This window comes from Protopterus annectens, chromosome 4.part1 (genome assembly GCF_019279795.1).
Source record: "Protopterus annectens isolate FY-2018-M chromosome 4.part1, PAN1.0, whole genome shotgun sequence".
Taxonomy (NCBI): domain Eukaryota; kingdom Metazoa; phylum Chordata; order Ceratodontiformes; family Protopteridae; genus Protopterus; species Protopterus annectens.
Genome location: NC_056734.1, coordinates 458,956,486 through 458,981,831, shown reverse-complemented (window position 1 = coordinate 458,981,831; position 25,346 = coordinate 458,956,486). Strand labels below are relative to the sequence as shown.

Sequence of the window (25,346 nt, the reverse complement as noted above, 5' to 3'; positions counted from 1 at the left end):
GAAAAATACCTGATTTCAAATTACTTTAGGGCTACCCAATAAAAGATAACATCTTTCAGTTTCAAAGCAGCAAGGAGACACGATGTCTGTACTGTTTACCTTTCTGTATTGTCTTGGAAGTGTTTTATTGTTTTGTGACTTCCAGCATTTGACAAAGATCTGAGGAAAAGCCCTTGTCTATGTATTTTTACAGGTAGATGCTAAATGCTACCAGTTGCTATCAATGGTTGTTTTGGGCCTGGGGACTAGAAATCAGATGATAAAAAATGATGTAATTCTACAAGCTAGCCCATCAGTAATATTTGAGCTAGTAATCTGAGAACTCTCTGTGAGAGACAGCATTCTGTATTCAGTCTTGGACCTGACAAGAAGTCCCATTCACCACACATCTGCCTTGCTCTAATAGTAAGTTATTAGGATATAGTAATTCTCTTAGGTACAGTCAGAAATATAGCAAAGCTTAATTTAGATGTTTTTCATTATTTATCTGAGACTGTCCTGCAATGTTGTTTTAAATATTTCCTGAGATTTTGAACTCTGATGTCACTGTAAATATATATTTAGTATTGTCTTGTTCATTTATTATTTATTATTAAATATATTTAAATCTTTCATTGTGGCTGATCTTTGTAGTGCTATTTAAGTTCTGAGAGCATGTTCATATTTATTTGGTGACACTGTTGGCCACTCTTAATAGCCTTGCTATTGGTAAAACTACTATTTGTAATAATAGTAACATTGCACAGCAAGATTGGACACCCTTTGTTAAGGGCCTTAAAGTAGCTAATAAGGAGCTGGCTGGTGTCAGTGATAACTAACTTGTAGTCTGGGCAATAGGGAGCATAGCTAGTAAACTTGTGCTAGCCTTTTCTGGGTAGTGTGTGTATATAAATCAAACTTCAAAGAGTGCACATGTCAGCTACTTGGGCAGGAACACAATGCACTGATTGGACAGAGAGGGTGCTGGAGGTCTTGGCATGGCCACTCTGCTGAGATCTCAACTCTATAGCTGTACCAGTGTGGAGTCTTACTTGGGATCTGAAGAAAGAGGAAGAAACCAGCCCCAGACTGACTGTGGTCTCTGTGTGCTCTTAAGGGAAATTGCACTTGATACAGAGAGCTGTATCTGGAAATACTGTATGTGTACCTTGTCTTTCTCCCAGTGTATATCCCCCACAGGTGTCAGTCTCCCAGTGTATAGCCCCCACAGGTGTCAGTGGTGAGGATTGAGGCTCCTTCATTACTTATCCAGTGGTGAGGCATCACATTTATTAGTTGGCAGTGGTGAGATCACCACATCACATATTGATATTCAATGATGTGGATATTGAACTCCTGTAGACTGTAAACAGTAGTCACTAAAGAAGGGTGGGAGGTTGGCATAGTGGTTAAGGTGTTTACCTTACAAACATAAGGTGCAGGGTTTGATTCCCACATGGGGTAATTGGTTAGGCTGAAAATGGCCCACAAGGGCAGTTAGCCTAGTACTAACCTATGAACCTATAAGATGTTTGTACTCTCAGGCAGTCACACAGTAGTTATTCAGAGCTCCATATCACAATAGCTTTATTTTTTTTTGTTAACCTAGTTGGTAAGAAAGAGCAGGCAAGGATGTCAGCAGAGGAGTATGACAAGCTGATAAGGAGCCAGTTGACTGAGATGTGATGAGACAAATGACTGGTGCATGCCAACCTGACTAAAGCAGCAATTATTGCAGCCTTAGTTACAGCTGCATCACAAACCAGCAACCAGGAGGACAACCAGACTGGCTTTGGGGATTTACAACTCTCAGAAAATGGACAGTTCAGCCTTTTCACAGAGGACTTAAAAATCCATCTGGAGTTAAAGAGACTTGAACTGGAGGCCAAATGGTTGGAAATAGAATCAGCAGACAGACTGCAGCATTTAGAGGCTGAAAAAATGTGAAACTGTGGCAGGAGAAAGAAATGGAATTAGAAGCAGAAGAGAGACTGAGATGTATGGAAGAAGAAGAAAATGAGAGGCAGGGGCATCTATAAAAAGGAGATGCTTACTCTTTGCCAGGGTCATGGAGGTAATGCGGAAGGGAATAATAGAACCTCAGAAGGAACAAAGGTCAGTAAACTTCTTCTACAATTTACAGAGAGCGATAATTTTGAAAGGATATTTTAACAGTATAATGTTGACCAAGGGCTCTGAGTATGGTTCTTAACCCCCTTACTCCATGGTAAAACTGTAACTACTATTTCTAAATTGTCTGATACTGATTGCTTAATTATAATACTGTTAAAATTGTCTATTAGACTGTTTTAAGTTAACACCTGAAGTTTACAGAAAAAAGTTTTGTGAGCATAGATGCAAGGCAGATGAAAGCGAATATGTTGCTGAACTAAGCACTTATTTTCATAGGTGGGTGAGTGGGTGTCAGGTCACTACTTCTGAAGGGCTGGCAGACCATTTAGTGAGGGACCAAGCTCTTAGCACTTTTTCTGAGGACATGAAAATCTGGTTGGCAGATAGGGAATGCAGGACAGCAGATGAGTTGGGGAAAAAGGGAGACTTATGCCCAGCAAGCAGGGCATCACTGCACACAAAAGGGATACCAAGTGCTGCTCATGTGTCTAAAGGAACCCATGGTGGGCAGCCTAAACTGCCTCGATAGAGTCCTCCAGTAACAGGGGAAGCCACTAGTTCAGGTACTTGGCCAGGATCAAGGGTTAAATGTCTTAAATGTAACCAGTGGGGCCATGTAGCATATAAATTTCCATGGAAGTAAGGTGGGGAACAAAAGGTAGGGCAGCCAGCAAGTGGAAATGACAGCATGCTAGCAATAAATTATCTGGAGACAGCAAGGGTACCAAACTACCATAAGAGATTATATCTTATCTTAATAGATTGGAAACAGAACACTGCTAAGAGCGAGACACAGCTACTGACCTAACCATTTGAAGCCTACAATGGTTAAAGAGAAACACTACTTGCTTGGGCAGTTAACTCCATTCAGAGCTTTAGGAGGGACCCCATTCCAAATACCTTTGGCTGGGGTTCACTTTGAGTGGGAGGGTGGAAAAGGAAGCAAGCAAGTAGGTATGTTTGAGGATATCCCTGCAGATGTCCTGATAGGGGATGATTTTGATAATGCAGTTCCTTGTATGCATGCAGTTACATGCAGTCAGGCTTAGAGACCAGCATATGGGTCTGATGGCATTGAGGGGACCCAGACAGACTGTACACTTTAAGCCAGGACTGGCGAGGTGGATACTTCAGGGAGGTTTTTGCAAAGTGCTTGAAATGTATCCACAGTGTGTCCTACTGGAATAGAACAGAAATCTGCATACACTACTGTAACCGTTTAAATGTATATATTTTAACAGTGGAAACTGGAACACAGGAGGTTAACTTCAGTACAGCAAAACATCAGAAATAAAGCTAAAATTAAATTACTTTATGGCTACGCAATAAAAGATGATCTCTTTCAGTTTCAATGCAGCAAGGAGACACAATGTCTGTACTAGGGAACTTTCTGTATGGTCTTGGAAGTGTTTTATTGTTTTATGACTTCCAGCATTTGACAAAGCTCTGAGGAAAACCCTTTATTTATGTATTTATACAGGTAGATGCTAAATGCTACCAGCTGCCATCAATGGTTGTTTTGTGCCTGGGGACTAGAAGTCAGATAACAAGAAATTATGTAATTCTGCAAGCTAGCCCAGCAGTAATATTTGAGAAATTAACTTGAGAACTCTCTGTGAGAGACAGCATTCTGTATGTGGGCTTGGACCCGACAAGAAAACCCATTCACCACACATCTGTCTTGCTCTAATAGCAAGTTATTAGGGTATAGTAATTCACTTAGATACAGTCAGGAATATATCAAATCTTAATTTAGACGTTTTTTTTTATTTATTTGAGACTATCTTGCCATGTTGTTTTAAGTATTTCATTTGAGTTTGAACTCTGATGTCACTGTAAATACATATTTAGCATTGTCTTGTTCTTTTATTATTTATTATTACATATATTTAAACCTTTCATTGTGGCTAGAGAACCACGTGCTGTGTAACAGTAGTGTTCATCACTGTACTGCTATGCTGCCTGCATATCTTTCAGTAATACAATTTAAGGAATGCAATTCCTGCAGTTTTTCACATGACTAAGACAAGATCCATTTACAAACTTATAGCAGGCTTGTATTTGAATAAGCTTATTCATAGGTTCATATGAATATGCTAGCCTATCAACGACCAGGGCCTTTATAAGCCTAGCCATGCAACCCAACCCAATTGTGCCCCTATGTATCATGGGCATTTATTGGGGGGGTATGTTAGTTAGGACGTTTATAAAGGCTATATGGATAGTATGTTAGCTTGGGCATTGTTGTCTGCCTCTATCAATCACAGACATGGGAGACAAAATATTTTGAACTAGTGTTATTTCTAGTTACTTTTGTTGTGCTGTAAATTGCATAGATTCATAGGCAAGTACCAGACTATCAGTTTGCAAAATATTACATGCCATACATTACAATAACCAAAGGTCAGAATCAAACCCTGCACCCTGTTTCTATGAAGTTAAGATTTTAACCATTATGCCAAGCCTTGTAAAAAATGAGTATAAAACCTCTCACTGTGAAAGAAGTGCACCTCTTTTCCTTGGCAATTCTCAGTATTTGGGCATGAAGTTTAAAATACAGCCACAGATTAGTGTCATTACATGAATGTGACAGTTGATGGACATGCCTCACTCATTTTCTGAAATCACCTTTGCACTCATAGATTTGAAATATATTCAAACTTTCTCATCTGCTGCTTTACATTCAGTGCAGAAAAATACTTGCACCCCTTGACATGTATACATAACAATTTAACTAAAACTCTGTTGTTATTAATTCTTTACCAGAATAGCAAACACTTGAATAATGCAATAGTTTTTCATTTTTCAGTTTTCTTATACACAGACAAACATACCTGCAGATGTGTGGTCATATGGTGGACCAGTATTTAGAGAAGGTGTCGGCCCACTGTTACGCTGCCAGTCAAAGCTATCTGTTGTTGACTGTTCCCATTCACAGAAATCTGTGTCAAAGTCGCACCCCAAATGGCATATATCTGGGTCTAGAATGAAAATAATAAATGCAACATTACTCCATGAGACCAAATGATGAAATGTACTGCAATGAAAGATCATAATGACATTCAAAAGTATTCTTGTCATTACATGTATTATTTTTAGATTTAATTCTAATAATGTGAAAAAGTATAACAACAATACCTGCTGTTGTAGGAGATACCGTTGTAGATTTGATGTCTTCCATGTGTTTAATTATGAAAAAAAAAAGAAAAAAGTAATTGTTAATGCATGTTTAACATTCAGTTATGCAGTAGTATTAATATTATTTAAGAAACAGACATTTTGTATTAAGTCATATAATTTATTCTACTAGTGACTAAATGACACTGATATGTCTATCTACTGTGATGTTAAAGGCATTATATCATAGGCTGTACTGTAATCACTATAACGTAGCATGACTGTTTTACCGAATGTTGTGACAGGGCATTTACACATAAGTTAACTAACAGTATTTATGATAAACATAAGAATGAAGTTGATATTGCAGACAAAGGTAGTCTCACAACAGCTGAGGAGTTCACATGAGTACAGTAGGAATCCTACTTTAAACATGGTTGTGCGCTTGTAAGCCCCAGTCATAGAGAGGGCCTTGTAAACTTTTAGTAAGGTATTTCAGTGAGTGTTCCCATAGTTGCATGTGTATAGACAGATACATGCTAAAGGGGCACTCTACTCAATGCTTGGCCTAATGAGGGCTAAGTAAAGGGGGACAATGGTATCCCCAGATTTAGTCACAATCCTTTTTCTACAGGCTGTGCAGTATATGCAAAATAGAAGGACTTTCTTACAACAATGGACACATGTTGGATGAAGGCTGGTCACTGTCCACATAAGTGCTCAAATCCCAAATAACTCAGTTAACTCAGAGTCATATTGTGAATCTGGAAGACATACATCTCAACCTCTTAAAGCAAGAAATCTGGACAAAGCCATAAATAATGGGGGGCAAAGGTCCAATAAATAGGGACAGTTTTTAAATATCACTCTTACAAACTTAGAAAGTTCATAGAGTAACAGATTTTACATTAACATGGATTTTCTGAAGGGTATGACATTTGAAAATAAAATGTCTATCATTATTTTCTGAATTATGTTCTCAGTGATTTGCCAGAAAACCAAAATTGTATGAGAAACAGACCAAAAATAAGAGGCAAATGTCTGGAAATTCTGTGAAAATCTGTATAGTTGAGAGGTATGGTAGATGTTCATCGGGTCTATATTAAATCATCAAATGCTTAGAAAAGCGAACAATGATTTATTGACCCCATGTAAGCGAAAGCTTACAAACTTGAATGCTTAGAACAGAAATTTTTTTTTCCAAAGGAAACAAAATCGCTGTTCCAAAAAAAAAAAAAAAAACACTTAAAACATAACATAAAGCTTCGCACCCCACCCACACCCCCCCTACCTAAATATATCAACTCCAGGATCGCACTACAGTGACGAAAATGGCAAAGTAACACACGTGGCCAAGCGATTTCTTTCCCAAGGAAAGAATTTGCTTATATGCCGCTTCATCATTTTGCCTTTTTTTTTTCAAGTTCGACCAAGACACATTCAAAAGAATGTATCTTCGGTCATCTAATAGGAATCCTGTTCATCATATTGATCACTGTTGCAGTAGCCTTAGCTATATGGGTTATATCCCACCAGGGATATAACAGCTACCCAGTTTCCAAAGCTTTAGGGTGCCTTCAATGCACTCAAACTTTCTGGCAGCTTGAACTGAGCTGACTAAAAGACACGTTTGGGAATTAGATCCTTCAAAGCTTTACTGACAGAAGAATACACTCTTCTAACACTTTTAAGGATTGATAGTCAACTTATGCTGTTCTTTTTCTGGGCAGATAAGTTCCCTTTGGAGAAAAATCTTCCATTTTCTAAGTATTGTTTGTGTTTCATCACGTTCTTCTTGAAAGTTATTTTAAAGCTAGAAGTTTTGTGCTTTAATGGACCGTCATGAGAATATATTATACTTTTAAAAGAGAATGATATTTTTTTCTCTCAGTTTAAACGTTATGTGAAGTAACTGAAAATCATTTTTCCACGGAGTAATTGGGTTTATTTTACTTTTTGGGGCTGGCAAAGTGTTTTAAAGCACTTTTTACTGTGCATCTGTGAAAAAGTGACTTTTAAGAACTTGCAGTTTTTACTGGCATTTGCTGTTTGTCTTTCCTGGGAAAGTGGCACCATTTTTGGCTTGATTATGGGACAAACTACTAGTCCTATTCACACAGCTGCAGGTGGGTGACTCTGCTGTGACCATTTGTTGCACCTCAGAAAACTAATCTTTTGTCCTGGATCCCTAAACTTTAGCACATACAGCCACTATGGATTGAAGGTTAGCCATGTCCACTGCAGCTGTTGGAGCCCTCTCTGTGGGTAAGGGAGAGCCATGCTTGTTGGGCCTTGGAGAGGGAACAGGAAAGCCTGTTTTGTCAAAATGCTGTGCCCATCCCTGGGGAAGATACTTCTGCTATTCCCAAAATGGTTGGTCATATTTTTCTTGTTAAAAAGAGACAGTAAACTAAGCATATGTCTACTCCTTCTCAAACTTCTCTAGACAGGGGTAGTTTACTGAGTGTGCCTCCAGGTTTCATTCAGGTACTGATTCTTCTTGTAAAGTAGTTTCTGGTAAAAGAGAGATACCACTTTTTTCCAGAAGAGACTCAAGATTCTGAATCTGAACAGGAAGATGAAGGGACAGATGCATTGTTTTCTTCTCAGATTTCTGATTCAGACTCCGAGGTGAGCTCAGTTTCTAATCCTTCCCAAAAGTCTGTTGCAAGAATATGCTAGTGTTTTCAGTGGAAGAACACTGAGGTTTCTCAGTCCCTCAGAAAATACTTTTGAGTTATTACAGAAGGGATTTCCAGAAGCTACACCCATTCCTCATGTTCTGTCTGCTTTGAGGATGTGTTTTACTGAGTGTAACTTTTCTGATAGTCAATTTGGTGGAGACAACAGATATCCTTAAACCAGGTGTCCCTTTCTCCTTCTCTGTCCAAATCAGTCAGTCACTAGAGATGCCTCAGACTTTGCTTGGGAAGCAGTTTCAGCAGGGGAAAATGTCCAGGGTGTGACATTAGTGACAGATAAATGTACATAAATATCAAAGAGATGCTTGCTGTGAACAATGCACTCAACTCTGAATTATCTTTTTTCCCTGGGATCTCTTCAAGTTGTTACAGACGATACCATAGTTATTGGTATATCAACAAGCAGGGGGAACTAGGTTGTATGCCCTTTGTAAACTACAAGTGTTAGCTTGGGATATAGCTGCACAGCACATTCTCACTCTACAGGCATCCTACATTTCATCAGAGCAAAATTGTGTGGCAGACAAGCAGAGCAGGAACAGGACAGATTCTCATAAATGGAAACTAGATCAGGGGTCTTCCAAGGTTTGAGACATCTGTGTGGAATTCCTCAAGTAAATCTATTTGTCTCCTCTCTGAACTATTAACAGGCAAGATTCTGTTCCAGGACTCCATGCAAGAAGGCCTGGAGGAGAGATGCCTTTTCTTTTCCTTGGACCGGAATGTTACTGTATGCTTTTTCACCCTTTCCACTAATATCCAGGGTTGTCTAAGGTGATTACCGTTTGCTATAATTGCCATGACAAAACTATTCTATGCAGGATACTCAGTCTACCAGGGCCTTGGCTTCATCTATGGCTTTTTGGAAAGGGTTGGATTCTAGGAGTATTCTAGAGGCTGCTACTATGTCCTCTGTACATATTTTTAAACTATAAGCTTTTTCCCTTCTCTACATCCAGGTCAGGCTTTGCTAGTACCACTCCTCATGGGCTCCTGGACCCTTCTCCTTCCACCTCCCAAATGTAGTTAGGGTAATCTGACTATATAGCTAAGGCTACTGCAGAAGTGATCAGTATGATGAACATAGTAAACTTACCATAACCGTAGATGTTTGAATGATCACTCCATCCTTCTCGCTTTAGATGTGTTTTTATTCCAGGGTGTGGACATTTATTTTTTTGTTGTTCCTATCAATGTCCTTTCAGGGCATAGACTCCTTCTCTCTGTAGGCAGGAAAATTCTGTTATATCCTTAATAGGATATAATCCATATACCTAAGGCTATTGCATTAGTGATCATTTAAGCATCTGCTATTATGGTAAGTTTATCGACTTCCCAGAGAATGCAATAATGCATTTTTTTTTTTTTTGGAATTTAATTTCAGTCCATGATTTTGGCACCAGTTATTTGACACTAACGTTCCTCATTTGCTGCAGTAATTGGATTATGGCATGTTTTTCATGTAATTCTTAATTTTGTAAAAAATTGTAATGTTGCATTCATACTGGCTGTGATCAAATAGAATTTAATTAATTGACATTTTTCATTTTGAAAAGTTTATGTACCTGTGTGTCATAAAAGAAGAGGGATAAATGGAAAGGAGAAAGAGAGAGATGCATATCTGTTTTTAAGGATGGAGAGGTAGAGTTGACATTTTATAGCGGAAGTAGCCTACAGTCTGATACATTTAATTCCATTTCTTCCTACATAAGCAACTCTTTCCCAGTTTGTTGTATACGAGATGCCCAAGAATAATTATTCTTCCTGGATTATGTTTTAAATTATGTGATCACCAGAGTTCCAAAATATACATTGATCTTTTACTGAAATTGTCAAAGAATAAATAGGAAATAATCATCATCTAACTTCCAGGATGTATCTCCTTCAACATGTTCTTGAAACAATAACAAAAAGGACAATTTCATATCCAGAGTCTATAGAATCAAAACATTATTAGGGTAGAAGGGAAGAATTTAACTATCAAACAGTTCTGTTGTATATTTACGTATTAAAACATAACTGCAGGGAACACAAACTGTATGTCACTCCAATATATTCTTTCAGAAATAAACCAGATCATAAGTATTGAAAATTGTAGCTTCTTATTGCTAAATACTGTTGATCTTTTATTGTTATTAAGAAAGGAAATATGGCATATGTGATCATGGAAATTCAACTATCATTCAATATGTTTCCCACACTAATAATAAGAGACCTTACAATTTATTTTTGTAACAGTTTCCTGAAGTAAATCATAAAAGCATCTTGAATTGTTTCTCCAGATGAATATTTTTAGTCTCAAACTATGTGTCCATGTATGTATATACATGTGTGTACACACACACACACACACAAATATATGAAAAAGATATAGACAGATGGATAGTAATATAGTATACCCTAGTGACTGACATGAGGTGTGCAGTTTTGGGGCAACCTAGAACTAGCATCCATAGCCCTTATCCTGAGTGGAGGAGATCACACTGCCTTCTAGTGAACGTAAAGGCCAGAAGGAGATAAATAAGAGGTGTGAACCTCTCTGGCAGAGAGAATATTCAGACTTTAAAACCTTTGGAAAAAAGCATAATAATAATAACTAAAGTGAATCATATGGACATTTAAAGGGCATTCATGAGCCTTTCTCCTTGATGCATGAGATAGATGTTGACAACTATGAATGAGTGAAAGACCTAGAAAGGGGGACATGCAGTGCATGACATACTAAGTTCCAGAGACTCTGTAACCTCTCAAGTGGTCGAGGAACTGAACTGTGTGTTGCATAGTTGGGCTGCATTTTGAGTCTTTTACCTGGGATGCATTGTGAGCATCCTGTGTAATGTAGTTGAAATGGTATTGTGGCACTATAAATAACATGCTTGTAATGTTTTATACCCTAACTAACTTAAAATGTATTATGTGGTGAAATTAAGGAATGACAGGCAATAATAAACATTCATTTTAGTAGGTTTGCTGTTGGGTCAGGTTCTGGCAGCTTCAAAAATATCACAATATAGTTTTGATCAAATAGAAAGTACTTTAAGGAACAACCAGAAACAGCGAAGGAAAAAATATAAAAAAACTGACATGATACAAACTTTATTTGTTTAGGTACTTCAGCCCAACTATAAAATTCTGCAAAATAAAATACTAAAATAAATAATAAAATGCACTGAGGGTGTAATAGAAGAGATGCTTATAAGTTCTTCATACAGTAAATACTAAACATTTTTAAAAAGTCTGCTTTAGGTGAAAAATCTGACTTAAATGAATGAGGTACTATCTTAATTTTTGTCCTGGATTTATTTGCACCCTCAGGAAAAAGGTAATACTTTAGGGAATCTCCCAAAATATGAGTTGTATTCACATGTTCATTCCCTGGATAGTACTTAATTGTATGGATCTGTTGGCATTTAAGCAAATGACTGATAATATTTTGTTGTATCTGACTACAAATAATACATTTCATGACTGAATGTGTTACATGCCAGGGCATATCTCTCAAACTCTTAGCACAAGAAATCTGGGCAAACCCCAACAAAATGGGGGGGGGGGGGACAAAGGGCCAAAAATAGGGACAGATTTTAAATATTGCTCTTATAAACTTAGAAATTTGCTAGATTAACAGGGTTTGTTTTGCCATACATTTTCTGAAGGATTTGAAGTCTGAAACCCAAATGTATATCATTATTTAGTGTCTTCATTCCTCATATCATCTTAGTGATTTGCCAGAAAACCACAGATTTTATGAGTAACAGGCCAAAAATATGAGCCAAAAATCTGGACATTCTGCTGAAATCTGTACAGTTGAGAGGCATGTGCCAGGGAATCACATTTCAGAGAATGTCAAGGAAAATCTCTTCCATCAACCTGGTAGCCCCACACTCCTCACATTTAAGTATAACTTAATCTGTTGTAATGTAACATAACCTTGGGCAAGGTAAAAACACTGCACGTCTGAACTTTTTTGATCCAATGCTATGAGCTTCACGTATAAGCATTAACTGAAAGTTGGATTGCTGACACAAATGATATTTGCTTGGAATGATGCAGAGGGCTATAGATACAAGTGTTTTGTCATAGTGACCTATAGTATTGCATTATCTAGTGAGGTAAGTGCCACAATGCGGTTTGCCATAGTCTACCAGTGTTTATTAGGACAATACTTTTTCAATATAAAGCTTTGTAAACTTTTTATTGAAACTACAATCCAAAGAAATTTAGTGTTTTCCCTGGATGATGCCGTATTAAGCAGCACTCTGAACATAAGGGCCACCATAGGCTTTAACAGAAGCATTTATGTGCATGAGCGGCATGTATCTATTAAAGTAATTTACTAATAGCATACATTATAGCAGTACCATTGAGTTAGCATACCTCGGTGCAAAGGTTGAATGACCAGAGTTCAAGGATTCCACATTTTTCCTGAGCTGATTTCACTGAGGTTAAAAATCACAATTACTCCTCAGTGGCATCAATTGAGGAAAATGATTTTTGCAACGTTTTTTTTCTGTTCTTTTGAATTAGAATAAAAACATTTGCCATTATAATGAAGGTCCTATTTGACACTTTATGCACCACATATGGTGGTACAAAAGATAAGTTATTGAAGCTTGTGAAATTGCTTTCAGTAAAAATGGGAAACTAATAATGAATTAATTTAAGAAATGATTCCTCCAGAACTGAAGGAATTGCATAGCATTACACTGAGGGGCAAGACAAAAGTGCGAGGAACACAGCTGCAACACTCCAAACCTAAAAACAGAAAGTACGAGTGTGGATTCAAATATACTAAGTTTGAAATTTGTATTACAGAGAATTCCCATAACTCTGAGGTCATTGAACTTAAAGGTGGTATATATAAGTTACAGAAGTATAGGACTGGTGGCCACCTGCAAAAATGGTTTGTAAGTAGTTTCTGTGAGTTTTGGCATTCAGTGCTTAATTAACATCATGCTTTTCTGTTCAGAGTTTTGAGAACTGCAGTCGTACTCCTTGAACTTTGGTCATATGACCTTTGCACTGAGGTATGCTTACTCAATGGTACTGCTATAATGTATGCAATTAGAAAACGACCAAGAACTGATTCACCCCAACTTTATCTTTTCTAGTTTTCTTAGGTGCATTTTCGTCTAATATCACATCTCAAAATATGGCAGTTTTTCATTGCTGATACTTTTGCAGTACAAGTATTTTTCAATATCATGACATAAAATAAAACTATAGTCTGGAATATTTTTACGAACTGCATCTTACCACACACTGTGTCCTTCCTCCAGTCTCCCAGATCAACACCAGCTTCCTCACATGCTGCAGCATATGATTCTAGGGCATTACAGAGCTGTTCTGAGCTTCCATTTGTGGCACACTGGTCATATACACAGCTGTCAAAGTACAGCTGGGGAGGGATGTGCCAGTGGCAGTTAACAAAAGGCCCATTACTGTCCAAGACAATCCTGCAGTGTTCTTCAGCTGCCTGTTCCAGAGAGGGATGACAAGGATCTGGTGGTAGAGGAGGGATTGCTGAACATCTGAATGACAAAAAAAACAAGTAAGATTGAAACCAATGAATACAAGCTAAACACGCATTAATAGATTTCTGAACATTATAAAAATGTAAATGTGCCTGTTCTGTTTTATTTTAATATACTAGTCAGCTGTCTACAGGAATGTACAGGAATGTATACCTCCCCTTCAGGAAGACAAATCATTTATATGTTACACTGCAGCTTCACCAGCAGTGAAGTAGCTGATATGCTGTTTCATTCTTTTAGAACTATTTTGGCTAAATACTTGTTTAATCATATCCTCTCCTGTGTTATCTATCTTCTTTATCCTGTTACGCTTGTCAAGATTTCATGCATTCTGTGTAGTCTTCCTGTTTTAAGTATATTTGTTTTATTAGTCACACAAGTGTGAGTATGTGTCCATCTTCCTTACTATGGAATCCAAAGTGGCCTTAATATCTGGGTTTTTTTTTTCTATTTAAGTCATATTTATTTTTCCTTACCATGGAACTTAAAGAGGTTCTAATGTTTGCTTTTCTTCCAGATTACAATTAAAAAAAAGTTTAAATTTCTATCACCATTTAAACTCTCCTAATCCCATGCTAACCACTCTGTTCAGTACTCCTTTGAACACCTCTGAACTTTTGTATGTTTTTTGCTGCATTTTGATTTTTAACTCATACGTCTGAACGCCACAGAACTCGATAACTGCCCTCATTATCTTCATGCTTTGCCATATATTCATTGTTTCTGTGTTAAAGGGTTTTGCCGCTGAGCAGTATCTCCGGCTGTATCTCTACAGTATTTTCTATACTCCTGCTTCTGATTAAGCAGAAATACACGGCAGCAAAAGGGGTCGCACAAAAAATGTGTTACCTGTGTGCATTCTGAATTTTTATACTACACACACAAAGAAAGCTGCTCACCAGCTTTATAGTTTTACTCTGAAAGAGCTCTACTGGATGGTGCTGCAATGAACAGCAGTCCTGATGACCCTTTTATGAGAAGTCCATTTTAGAGAGGAAGGGGTGGAATGCATATCTCTGCTGTGCTTGATTCCGACTCAGAATGTTTCTCAAATCCTCAAACAGTTTGTGAAAAGGTCAAAGTGAAACGAGGACTACAACAAGTACACAATGTCGGCCATTACACCCATAGACTTAAAACCTTCAAAAAAAAAAGCATACAAATGACTTAAGTGAATCATATTAACATTTAAATGGTATTCATGAGCCTTGCTCCCTGACTCATGAGTTAAGATGTTGACAACTATGAAAGAGTGGCTGACTGCCAGCTTGCCTATCCCCAGCAGGGAAATAGTTGGTTATGAGCTCTCCAATGGGACAACTATCATATAGACCCCCAGAAGGAGGACTAGACTTAACATGTGCAGGACTTCAGGGATGACAACCTGGCAAGTATCATGTAGCACATTAGCCAAGGGTGGGGCAGTGCAGCACAGTAGCGTACAGGTCTGCAGGTCTGATTTTGCAAGTGCTGAGTGCCTCCTGCTTACTAACAAAAGTATGCAGTAAGCACTGAGGATCTCCTGCTTACTAACAAAGGTATGTTGCAAACACTGAGTTTCTCCTTCTCACTAACAAAGGTATGCTGCAAGCATTCAGTATCTCCTGCTTACTATCAAATACATGATAGTAGTTGCATTAGCAATACATGATATTATATTCATACCTGACTATAATCTCTGCTACTTAAGTATAAATTGTGGTTACCAAAATGTATTCCACCCTGGAAAGGGAAGACTCGCATGGAGGGGATGAATGGTGCTTGAAGTTTAGTGTGATGGTGCAAGAAATGGGTAAATATGGTACCAAAGGAGGTGGGGCCTCTTAACTTTTAGGCTAATGGGGATCAAAAAAGCCCCTTTGCATGGTGAGATAGAGTGAAGACAGCTAGTTCAGCATTATTGTGGATTACTGCTTTGGATTGTTAGGGTCTACTGTAAGTGATTGAAAGATACACCTTCTATCAACTTCTACACACAGATAGTCGTACATCATACTGACACAAAATACACTAAATCAAGCACAGAAATACTTGCAGCACATTATGTTTCCATCCTAGTGTAGGAAAAATATTTTTCCTCCAGCAACACCCCGTATCTCCATGTCTCATATCTACCTTACACACACAAATGTGCACTCATATATCCAAGAACACAAAGTGCTCATCTTTCAATAATTTTTTTTTCATTTTATACTTCCGCTGTGTGCTTGCCCTCTTGCCTTTTGTGTACTTGGATTATCAACATGCAGGTAGGTGTGTGCATGTGGGTGTACCTTCCATGAAGGTTAGGTATCGGCTTGCAACTCGGCACCATAAAAACCACTGCCAATCATTAGTGGACCGGTGATCCACTGTGGTGACCCTTAACCAGGAAAATCCGAAAGACATTGCTGTTTGACCTGAGGACGTTCATCCATACCCTGATGATTTTCATTGTATGCACTCATATATATATCTTCTCAAGGTTACACTAAGTCAAAGGGAAGAGCAGTCACTCTCAGAAAACATGAAACTGTGATCTCAGTGTCTACATAATGCTCACATCTTGAGCTCAGTGACATTACTACAGAACTAGAACTCTAGGCAACATACTTGAGCTAAAAAACAAACCAGAGTCAGCAACTGCACCATAAGCACAATAAAACAAAATATCTTACTTGAGAAAACCCTCACAAGATTTAAATGCATATTATGCAAAACACTTTAAAATGCAATTCAACAATCTAGTTTTGAGTCGGAGTATGTCCTATTTAATATGATAGCCAGCTTTTCCATTTATTACGGAGTTAAATTCATACTACGTAATATTCCTTGCTTTTCATTTATTTAGTGTTTTTTGTTTACCACATATTCACAATATGGAATACTAGTTATAGAATGCATTAAACCACAACTATCATTTCACTGCAATGATTCACCTTGCTGTTAGAAAACCATTTGCAGGCCTTCATGCTGCAAGCAATAGGAAGCAAAGGGTTCAAAGCTGGATGAAAACAAATATGAACCTTAGTAAGATTCAGCTAGCAGCGTATAACCTTTGTTTATTAAAAAGTAAGAAAATTGGGGGATAATTTTACTCTATGCATAGGTCATTTCCTTCTCACCATGCAGCTTGAACCCCATAACCAAACTGTACCTGGCTGTATTTAATAAATTTGTTTTATGGGGGAAACCAGTTTCATTTTTTTGTGTGTCATCTGTAGAACATAACAGTTTATGTCCTGGTTTCACAATGCAATTGACTACATGATAGAAAACAATAACACTATTTTTTTTTCTGCTTGATGAATTTAACATAGATTGCCGGCAATATGAACATTGTGGTCATGCTTCCATACCTAATCTGGAAAATTATCATCAGTTACTTCAGATGTTTGAGGATACGGGGTGAAATTCCCTGTTTGGGTGTGTGGGAGTTTTCTCTGTACAAACAAACAAACAAACAAGCAGAAAACACATACCATAATTATCTTATTTTTGGGGAACTGACATTGGTTTTGGTAAACTAGTTTTTCACTGATTATCATGACTATTTCTTCTGCCTGTTCTTGAAGGGTAATTGTCAGTGTGATGACTGGTAGAGAAGGGTGAAGGCTGCCAGCCTACCCAGATATAATTGTACAGATAATTCTATCATTTGTAAATATGAATGTAAACTACAGCTTGTTGTCTTACATGTGAAGAAATATTGTTACATGTGGAACTGGAAATAAATGTGACAACAGTGCACTCTACAGACCAAAGTAAAGCCTGTGGTGATCCTTTGAAGTGGACAGTGGTGCCGAAAAGTCTAGATGAAGAAATTATTTCTATTACTTTAACCAAGAGTTGAATTGCTAAATTTAAACATGCAAATGTATTTTTATTGCTCTGTTCCTGACCAGCTGCAAGATAACAAAAGGGAGATGTTAAGAATGTAAATGCAGTTAATGTGTAGCCTGGGAACACCAGGAAAGTGTAAAAAGATGATGTGATGTTTATCAGAACTGCAATAGCAATTTAAACAGAGAGAATCAGAAGGCATTAAGCATTTTTGTCTGGATCATCCAACTCAGCACTCTGCCTGTTGTCTTATGTAAGTTATCTTAGACTTGTGTTTTCTTTTAGAGAGCTAGAAATTAGAAAGTTTAGACTAAGTGTTTTTCTGTGATGTCAGAACTGTACTACTGAATTATTTTAAGTATTTCTGTGTGATCTCTGAACTTTTGACTAGCACTGTGTAGTAGAAAGTATTGTCTTGTGGTTTTAATTATTTATTATTAAATATTTTAAAACCTTTTAACTGTGGCTGATTTGTGTAGCGATAATTTAAGCTCTAGAGTACAGTGCATATTTATAGAGTTTACTGTCCAAGTCACTTCAAATAAGCTTTGACTATTTAGTCACACTTACCAATTGGATAATAATATTGCACAGTAATAATTGGGCACCCTTTTAAGGGCCTTTGTGTAGCTGATAATATTAGCTGGGTGGTGGCAAGTGGTACTACCATATAGTCTGGGTAAAAGGGGCACAGCTGGAGAACCTGTGCAAGCCTTCCCCAGAAGTGCCTGTGTGGTTGTATAAACTTATCTCAAAGTGTGTGTCAGCTACTTGGGCAGGGACACGAAGCACTGGTTGGACAGAGAGGGTACTAGAGATTTTAGCTTACCTAGCTGGCTGAGATCTGGACCCTATAGTTGTGCCAGTGGGGAGTCTTATTGGGGACCTGGAGGGCAAGTGAGCGACCAGCTCTAGACTGACTGTGATCTCTGTGTGCTCTTAAGGGAAACTGCACTTTACTGTGTGTATTTGTTATCCTTTCCTCATATATGAGACACCCTCTCTGGTGCTAGTGGTGAGGATTGAGGCTCCTTGATTGCAGGGTCAGGACATGGGCATCACAGTCAATATACTTAACAGTCTGTCTATATATACATCAAACCTCTACCTGAACAATATTGTTTAGCCACTGCTCAGTCACCTAAAAAAACAATAACATTCGCAGCAAAAACATACAATCAGGTCTCCATTAATATGGTTGAAGGAACATATCGTATAACAATGAATTTGCCAAAAAGGCTGTTTGTAGAAAAAAAGTTTTTCCTGTATGGTATATTTTGGATTTGTATGAGAAAACAATCACCATATCTATACAAAATTATAAAATGATTGAAAGCAGTTGAGTATAAAGACACAACCCAGTGTCTTTCAGTATCTACAGTCTTGGAAAAGTGTGAATTCTTACATATGTATGCTTCCTTCATTGTAGTACCACAATGTGGCTGTACAGTCACTAGTACACAGATATAAACAAAGTAAAGTCATTTAACAATTTGCAAGTATGGTAAGCAGAGAAAATGGAGGCACAGTGTTTACCTCCCCTCAGCTATTTGTCTTCTCAGAAAGCCCATATCTAATATTTCTTACTTCCTTTGACCCTACAGGAACTATATATAAAATAATGTGAAATAGTAATAATGGAATGTCACCAAAATCCAATACAATTCCAGCAAAAGCTGTATGTTTAGTGACACAAGTTACTAATCACTATATTACCTGATTTATAAAATAGATCTTTAAAACTGTAGGCCAGTGTTCTTAATAAACCCACTAGCTGAAGTAATGAAGTAGCTATGCTCAGTTGAATGACTCCCTTGTTTAACACAACTTTGTTCATTTCTTATGTGATCCTATTCACCTGGGTGTGCCTGCAAATGGTTCACTGAGATCAATGTACCACCCTGGTAAACAAATAAATAAATAATAAAAATAAATAAATTCTAATTGACTTTCCCTTATGGCATGGTACCCATAATAAATTATTTCACATAAATAAAAAAAATGGATGAAAAATTCCAAAATACAACTGAATAGCAAAATGCCTTAGTACTGTTGTCAGATTTGCACTGTAATCCTATGGCTTCTTGTGTCCCTAGCTGCCATGCCTCTTTATCCGAAATTAAGAATCTTGCCCTGTTTACACTTTAATATATATGTAAGTAATAAAGGGGAGGGCTCTGTCCTGTGTGTGCTTTAACTGCCTGTCCATCACTCTTTTTGTAAGTGTTTTTTTTCCAGCTTGTTCTTTGTCAATGAATGCAAGATTTCATTCCTATAGGTTCACAAACATGACCTTGTAGGGAAGATGATCATGTGTAAGATGCATCTGCAACTCCTTCATGAGTCACTAAGGTGTGTGTCACAGTATGGTGTAACATACCAGAGCAGGCAGCATAGTGCTGAATGAGCTTTTACCTAGGAAACATGGATTACAGCTGGTTTGGAATGGAATATGGTGGGATACCCCAGGCATTTTTATTTTTATGTGATTTTGGAATGGGGTATAAGGTTGGCAACTTCATACTTGTCTACTACATGTCTTTTCTTTTGAAATGGGATGGTGGCTGGTGCCACTATGAATATCTGTAAATATATATAATATTTTGTTAGGACAGTATGGCAGACATGTAGTGGCAACCCTTAAGGTAATAACTATTATTAAGAGACTAGAGTTAAGATAGGGTGATGGCAGACATAAGTATGTATATTCATTATTAGGAGGGGACAGGAGATGGGAGGGAGAGTCTAATTACATGTATTAGTTTTGACACAACTAAGGAAGAAGGTGGGGGTAGGAGCCATCCCTGAAACAAGCATTCCATTTGTTTTACAAGGGAAAGAGTCAGGCAACCCAATATATAAGTACAAATGTTTACTACTAGAAACAAGCAGGATGTGTAAAGGAATGAAGAAGGGAGCTGTAACAGAAGTAGCTTTGCACTTGATTGCTGATAGTTTTACATGGATGGATTGTACTAGTATTACTGCATGTTTTCTGTGTAGAATCTCCACTATGTATCTCACTTCATGTTCCTCTCAGTGGGACCAGGCAACACATGTAGTTGTGGGCTCCTTTATACTGCCAGGGAGTAATAATTACAGACGCACTGCAGATTCATTTTGTACTGCATAGTCAGGCCTATGGGAGGCCGTGTTCACGAAGCAGCTGCTGTATCATGTACATGTATATAAATATATATAGAGAGAGAGACAAAGAGATTATTTCCTTTGTTATCAGAATAAATGAACTGGTTCCAAATACTGAAATATTTTCATTCATGATCCAGACCAAATGGCAATATCAAATATGCAGCAGTATATACATGAAGAGGAAAAAAAAGATTATATAATTTAATAGATAGTAATAAAATAGTTACATACATAAATGCATACATACTTGTTAGTTATTAAAAAATACTGTCTCAAAACAAACAAATGCAAGAAATAAATACAGTATAAATATGAAAAAAGATTTGAAAAATAACATTGGCCACACATTACTTACTCCCATTCATTGTCCTTCACCATCCAGCTCATCCCAAAGTCATTAACATCCTGCACCACGACTCCATCAGGTCTCATAAAGTCATCTTGCTGTTTCCCGGTGTATGTGCCACACAGACCACACAGCTTTCCTTTGTACCTCTCTGTCACATTCACTAGGAGCTCATGATCACCACTAAACTGTAGGCGGAGGCCAAAGCTGGTCTGAACCAGAACGTAGGCCCCACTGAGGGAGATGGTTACATCAGGTATGGGTGATGTAGGCAGGGTCACTAAAATGTCATTCACCTGGAAAAATGGAAATTACAAAATAAAACTTGAAACTAAAATACATTGAAAAAATGATAGCTTTGTCATAGTTTCCAAATCAGCCAAATTTACTTTATTAAGGTGAAAGTAGCTTGATTTTGCTCGCCACATTAACTTAATCTATAGATTATTTATAACATAATTAGATAGCTATACAAGCAGAACCTTGGTAGGGAAGGATACTTAAATTTACTGAACAGGCATTCACATTGCATTGTTTAAATTCAGAACATTTTAGCCTGCTTGTCATTGTGATGTATCTTAAATAACAGAATAATTATTACAGACAAATAAATAGAGAGGGTGAGAGAGAAAGAGAGAGAGAGAGACAGAGAGACAGAGAGAGAGAGAGAGGGGGAGAAATGGGTCGATTAAATATATTACAGAGTAGGAATTTAAATGTAGGTCATGTACAACTTCAACTTATGCATATATTCAATGGTAAAATATGGAAACAAAAGTAGCTACACATATGAAAACTCTGTTTTTTATAATCATATTACCATATTTATCAACAGATTACTGAATGAAATTCCCTTCTCCTTGATATCAACTCCTTCCATTAGATGCTGCAATATAGGAGCAGAATTTAATTGCTTAAAGGTTGAATTATACTAAGAGAGCAATAAAGGAACACTAGATGCAGGCATATACAGTGGTGGCTGGAGAGGCAAGACAAGCTGACACCATTCCTCTAGTATCCAGGGAAATGGTAAGCCTTATCAGGAGAGCTGTGTCCATTTTAGTAAACTGCACAAGAGAATGGAAATTAGGCAGGTAGGCCATGAAACGCTGACTTAGTAAAATGATGAAAAGAATGCAAGGGGAGCCACATGCTCAGTGGCAGATAGGAGTGGCAGGGTTGAAGGTAAAGTATAGATAGTAGAAAAGGGAGGTTATGGATAAGTGGGTGGGGTGATTGTTGATAACATATTTGTGAAAATATTACCTCAGAAAGAAAGTGGTCAAGTCCTGGAATGTATTCCCCAAGGCAATGCTACAGTGTAAGTCATCAAACCGGGTCAGTAATGTCGGGGCTGGGCATACAAAAATGTAGCACACTTGGAGTAGTTTCAACACATGGGAAGAGATGATAGATCAAAAGTATTTGAAGGCTAAATGATGTAGGGAAGACATTATGAGTGCATTTTTTTTTATATTGAAAGGAAGCGATATACAGTGTACAGAAAAAAAAACCCATTAAGTATGTGAATGGACTTCCGCATGGAAAATTTGGAATGCTGAATGAAAAGAGCATTATGTGGGTGTGTAGGCTTTTGAACAGAAGTGTTGTGGTGTGGAAAGTATGCCGAGGAACATTATATGAGTCTATATAGTGTTGTGTGAAAAACCAATATATTATATAAGTTCATGGGCTACTGCTTGGAAAGACTGGTATATACTGCATGCAGAAGAATGTTATAAGAAAGCACAGAATTTCAAAAGGAAATGCTGGTGTTTGCCAGAACAGCCTGGAAACATGTTAGAATAATGGATAATTCAAAGATATTCAGTTTGGGTCACAGCTTGGATGGTATTCTTCAGTAAGAGGGTGGGGACGTGTTGCTTTGCTGGGATGACACTGAGGGGAAATTTTCACTTGAAGAGAGTGTGGGGGTTTGTGCATGTGCATGTGCGTCTGCATGCATATTAATGTGTGCGTGTGTGTGTGTGGGGGGGCATGCTTACATTTGTACACGTTTGCATGCACATATGTAGTGTGTTTTGTATGCGTGTATTCAAGTGTGTGAAAAATCTATACACAGCTGTGCATGAGTGGTGTATGTCTGTGTATGTATTATCCCTTCATCTACTTGCTGATTCATACATCTGCTGTGTGCTTCATTTTTTCATTCCTTCTCAAAAGAGGAGACACAACATTGTGACCTATCATTACATAATACATAAAGGGCAGATTGGACAGCATTGCTCAGGGAGTTAAAGTAGCAGAACCTCCCTAATTACCTAAGTATCACTTCTACCACATAGGCATTTTGTAGAATTAACAAAGTCACATCACCATACCGAAAGTCTTTGAGCACCCCAGAAATTGTACAGTTATGCGTACTGGATTTCTCCCACATAGTAAAGGCTAACATATTACAGATGAATTCACAAATGCATAAAATACATGCAAATTTGTTTCAGGGTAGGACTCTATTAATCTGGTATCCTTTGTGGAATTGTGTTAGGTGTAGAAAAGGCAGGCTCAGTTATTCATACAACATTATCTGTTGCCACTTATAATTTCTATACTTAATATAAATTTGGCAAATCAAACGAAAGAGTAAAAGCACTTTATTGTTTTCTGTGTTATAGTTACTAGTAGCCTGGAGAGTTCCATATTACTTTTTTGCTACATCTCTACTCTTGCATGAAAAATGTGGAAAAAAATAATGTTATAAAGAACTTTGAGAAAATCTGGCATGATTTCTGACATAATTTCCACAGTAGTTCTTACAGTCTAGAAGAGAAGTTAAATCAGCTTTATGATAAATGTTATCCACGTTCTTGTAGAAATAATTTAACTATTCTTTGCATTAGTTTTCTGTTAACCAGTGTGGTACCTACATTTCTTTGCAAAATGTAATGAAACACATTTCTGATGTATTACTCTAACACATTCTTCAATGTTTTGCAATTCTTTTTAATACACAAGGACCATTTCCACCACCTGGGTATTTTCTAGAATTAACCAAATTACATAACCATACCAAAAGTCCTGAGGCAGCCATGAAATAGTATACCTGGAATCTGTTCGTTCAGTAGATTAAGTCAGTTTGGTACTATGATTTTCAAACTAGTTTGTGGAATTGCTTTCACATTTGTAATGCTAATCTTTTCCTTAAACAAATAACTACATTGGTGAGCAATGCAATAACTAGCAACTTGGGAAGCCAATTATAAAAACATTTTAAAACAACAGCTTATGACAGGTATTGGTATGAGATCCAAAAAAAAGTTTATGATTTTGGTGCCTCAGAGTAAAAAAATACTGTATTTGCTAAAATGTTTTATTGATATTTGAAAAAACTTGCTCGACTAGAAAAGGCTGTCCACCCACAAAGAGCAGACTCTATGACTATACATTAGGAAAAAGGTATCCCTAAATTTTCGGCACAAAAGTGGTTTCAGTCACCTTATTCAAATAGAAATGCGTGAGTGGAAATAGACACAGATTGAGATTTTTTTTCATTGATGTATTCTGCTGTTTGTTTGTGCAGTTACATATTAGTTAATGAGTTTCATTTTAATTACACATTGATTAATAATGTTACAAAAATTATCATTGTTTAGAAAGTTAGATTACAATAGTGTATTTCTTTGAAGCAAATAGAATTATCTCAGAAGAGTGATTGGTTTTAAAGATGCTTTCATTCTCTGGCAAAATAATGATTTTTTGTCAACGCAAATAGGAAGAGTCTACGTGTTAGAACATGAGAACTGTTAAAACATTTAGAGCAGATATAAGGTCATATTAGGAATTTGTTTAGTAAGGTAAGGGCATGTTCTTAGATTTAGCTAGTCAGGAGAGCAAAAAATGAAATAGCATCTACTCTGATAAGACCTTTTTAAATGTTCCAGTAGATAACATTGAATGTGCGTACTTGCATATGATTAATTGACAACTGTAGTTTTTATCTGCTAAAACACAACTTGCTCATTTTTCACTGTACCTATCCATGTGACCACAGTAACTGCTGAAAGACAAAGCACACTTATTGTGTAAAATGACAAAAAGCATCATGTTGGTAACTACTTACATAAACTATCCTGTTCTTCCTTAGTGCAATATGTACACCATTCACTGTCAGTGCCACTGAGTTGATTGCTGTCCAGGTGGGATTACCTCGGTGTTCATTTCTAGTAGTAACAGTGAAATGGTCCGAAGTGTTCCCACATGTCTCAGTTACTGTATAATTACAAGATCCTTGGAAGTGGTACAGCTTTCCATCAAATGTGATGTAGTGAGGATCCCCGTAGATGTGGCAAACAACAGTGTCTGGAACGAAGCAGCCAAGTGTACCATCTTCTACTTTACAGATTTTATCCGGTTCACATGATGTAGGTGTACAATTCATATCGTTGTTTCCCGAGCACTGGCATTGTTGTTCACAGTTTTCTGTCATGGTATCCTCATGTTTCTGAAAAATGCAAAATGCAGGTATAAAATAAAATCCTGTGGAACAACATTTCTTGATTGTTTACATCCAATTTGAAATCATAGCTTCTATCATGGGAATAGTGT

At 37.3% G+C, this 25,346-nt stretch overlaps 1 protein-coding gene across 1 annotated transcript in view; it reads right to left on the bottom strand.

Annotated features, from left to right (window-relative positions):
- Positions 1–25,346, bottom strand: part of LOC122801223 (IgGFc-binding protein-like) — a 691,109-nt gene that overhangs the window by 266,149 nt on the left and 399,614 nt on the right. The window contains exons 43-46 of the mRNA XM_044070776.1: positions 24,862–25,242; positions 20,790–21,076; positions 13,185–13,459; positions 4,947–5,093 (exon numbers count right to left, since the gene is read on the bottom strand). Of these exons, the coding sequence (XP_043926711.1) occupies positions 4,947–5,093; positions 13,185–13,459; positions 20,790–21,076; positions 24,862–25,242 (1,090 nt within the window). The remainder of the gene's footprint in view (positions 1–4,946; positions 5,094–13,184; positions 13,460–20,789; positions 21,077–24,861; positions 25,243–25,346) is intronic.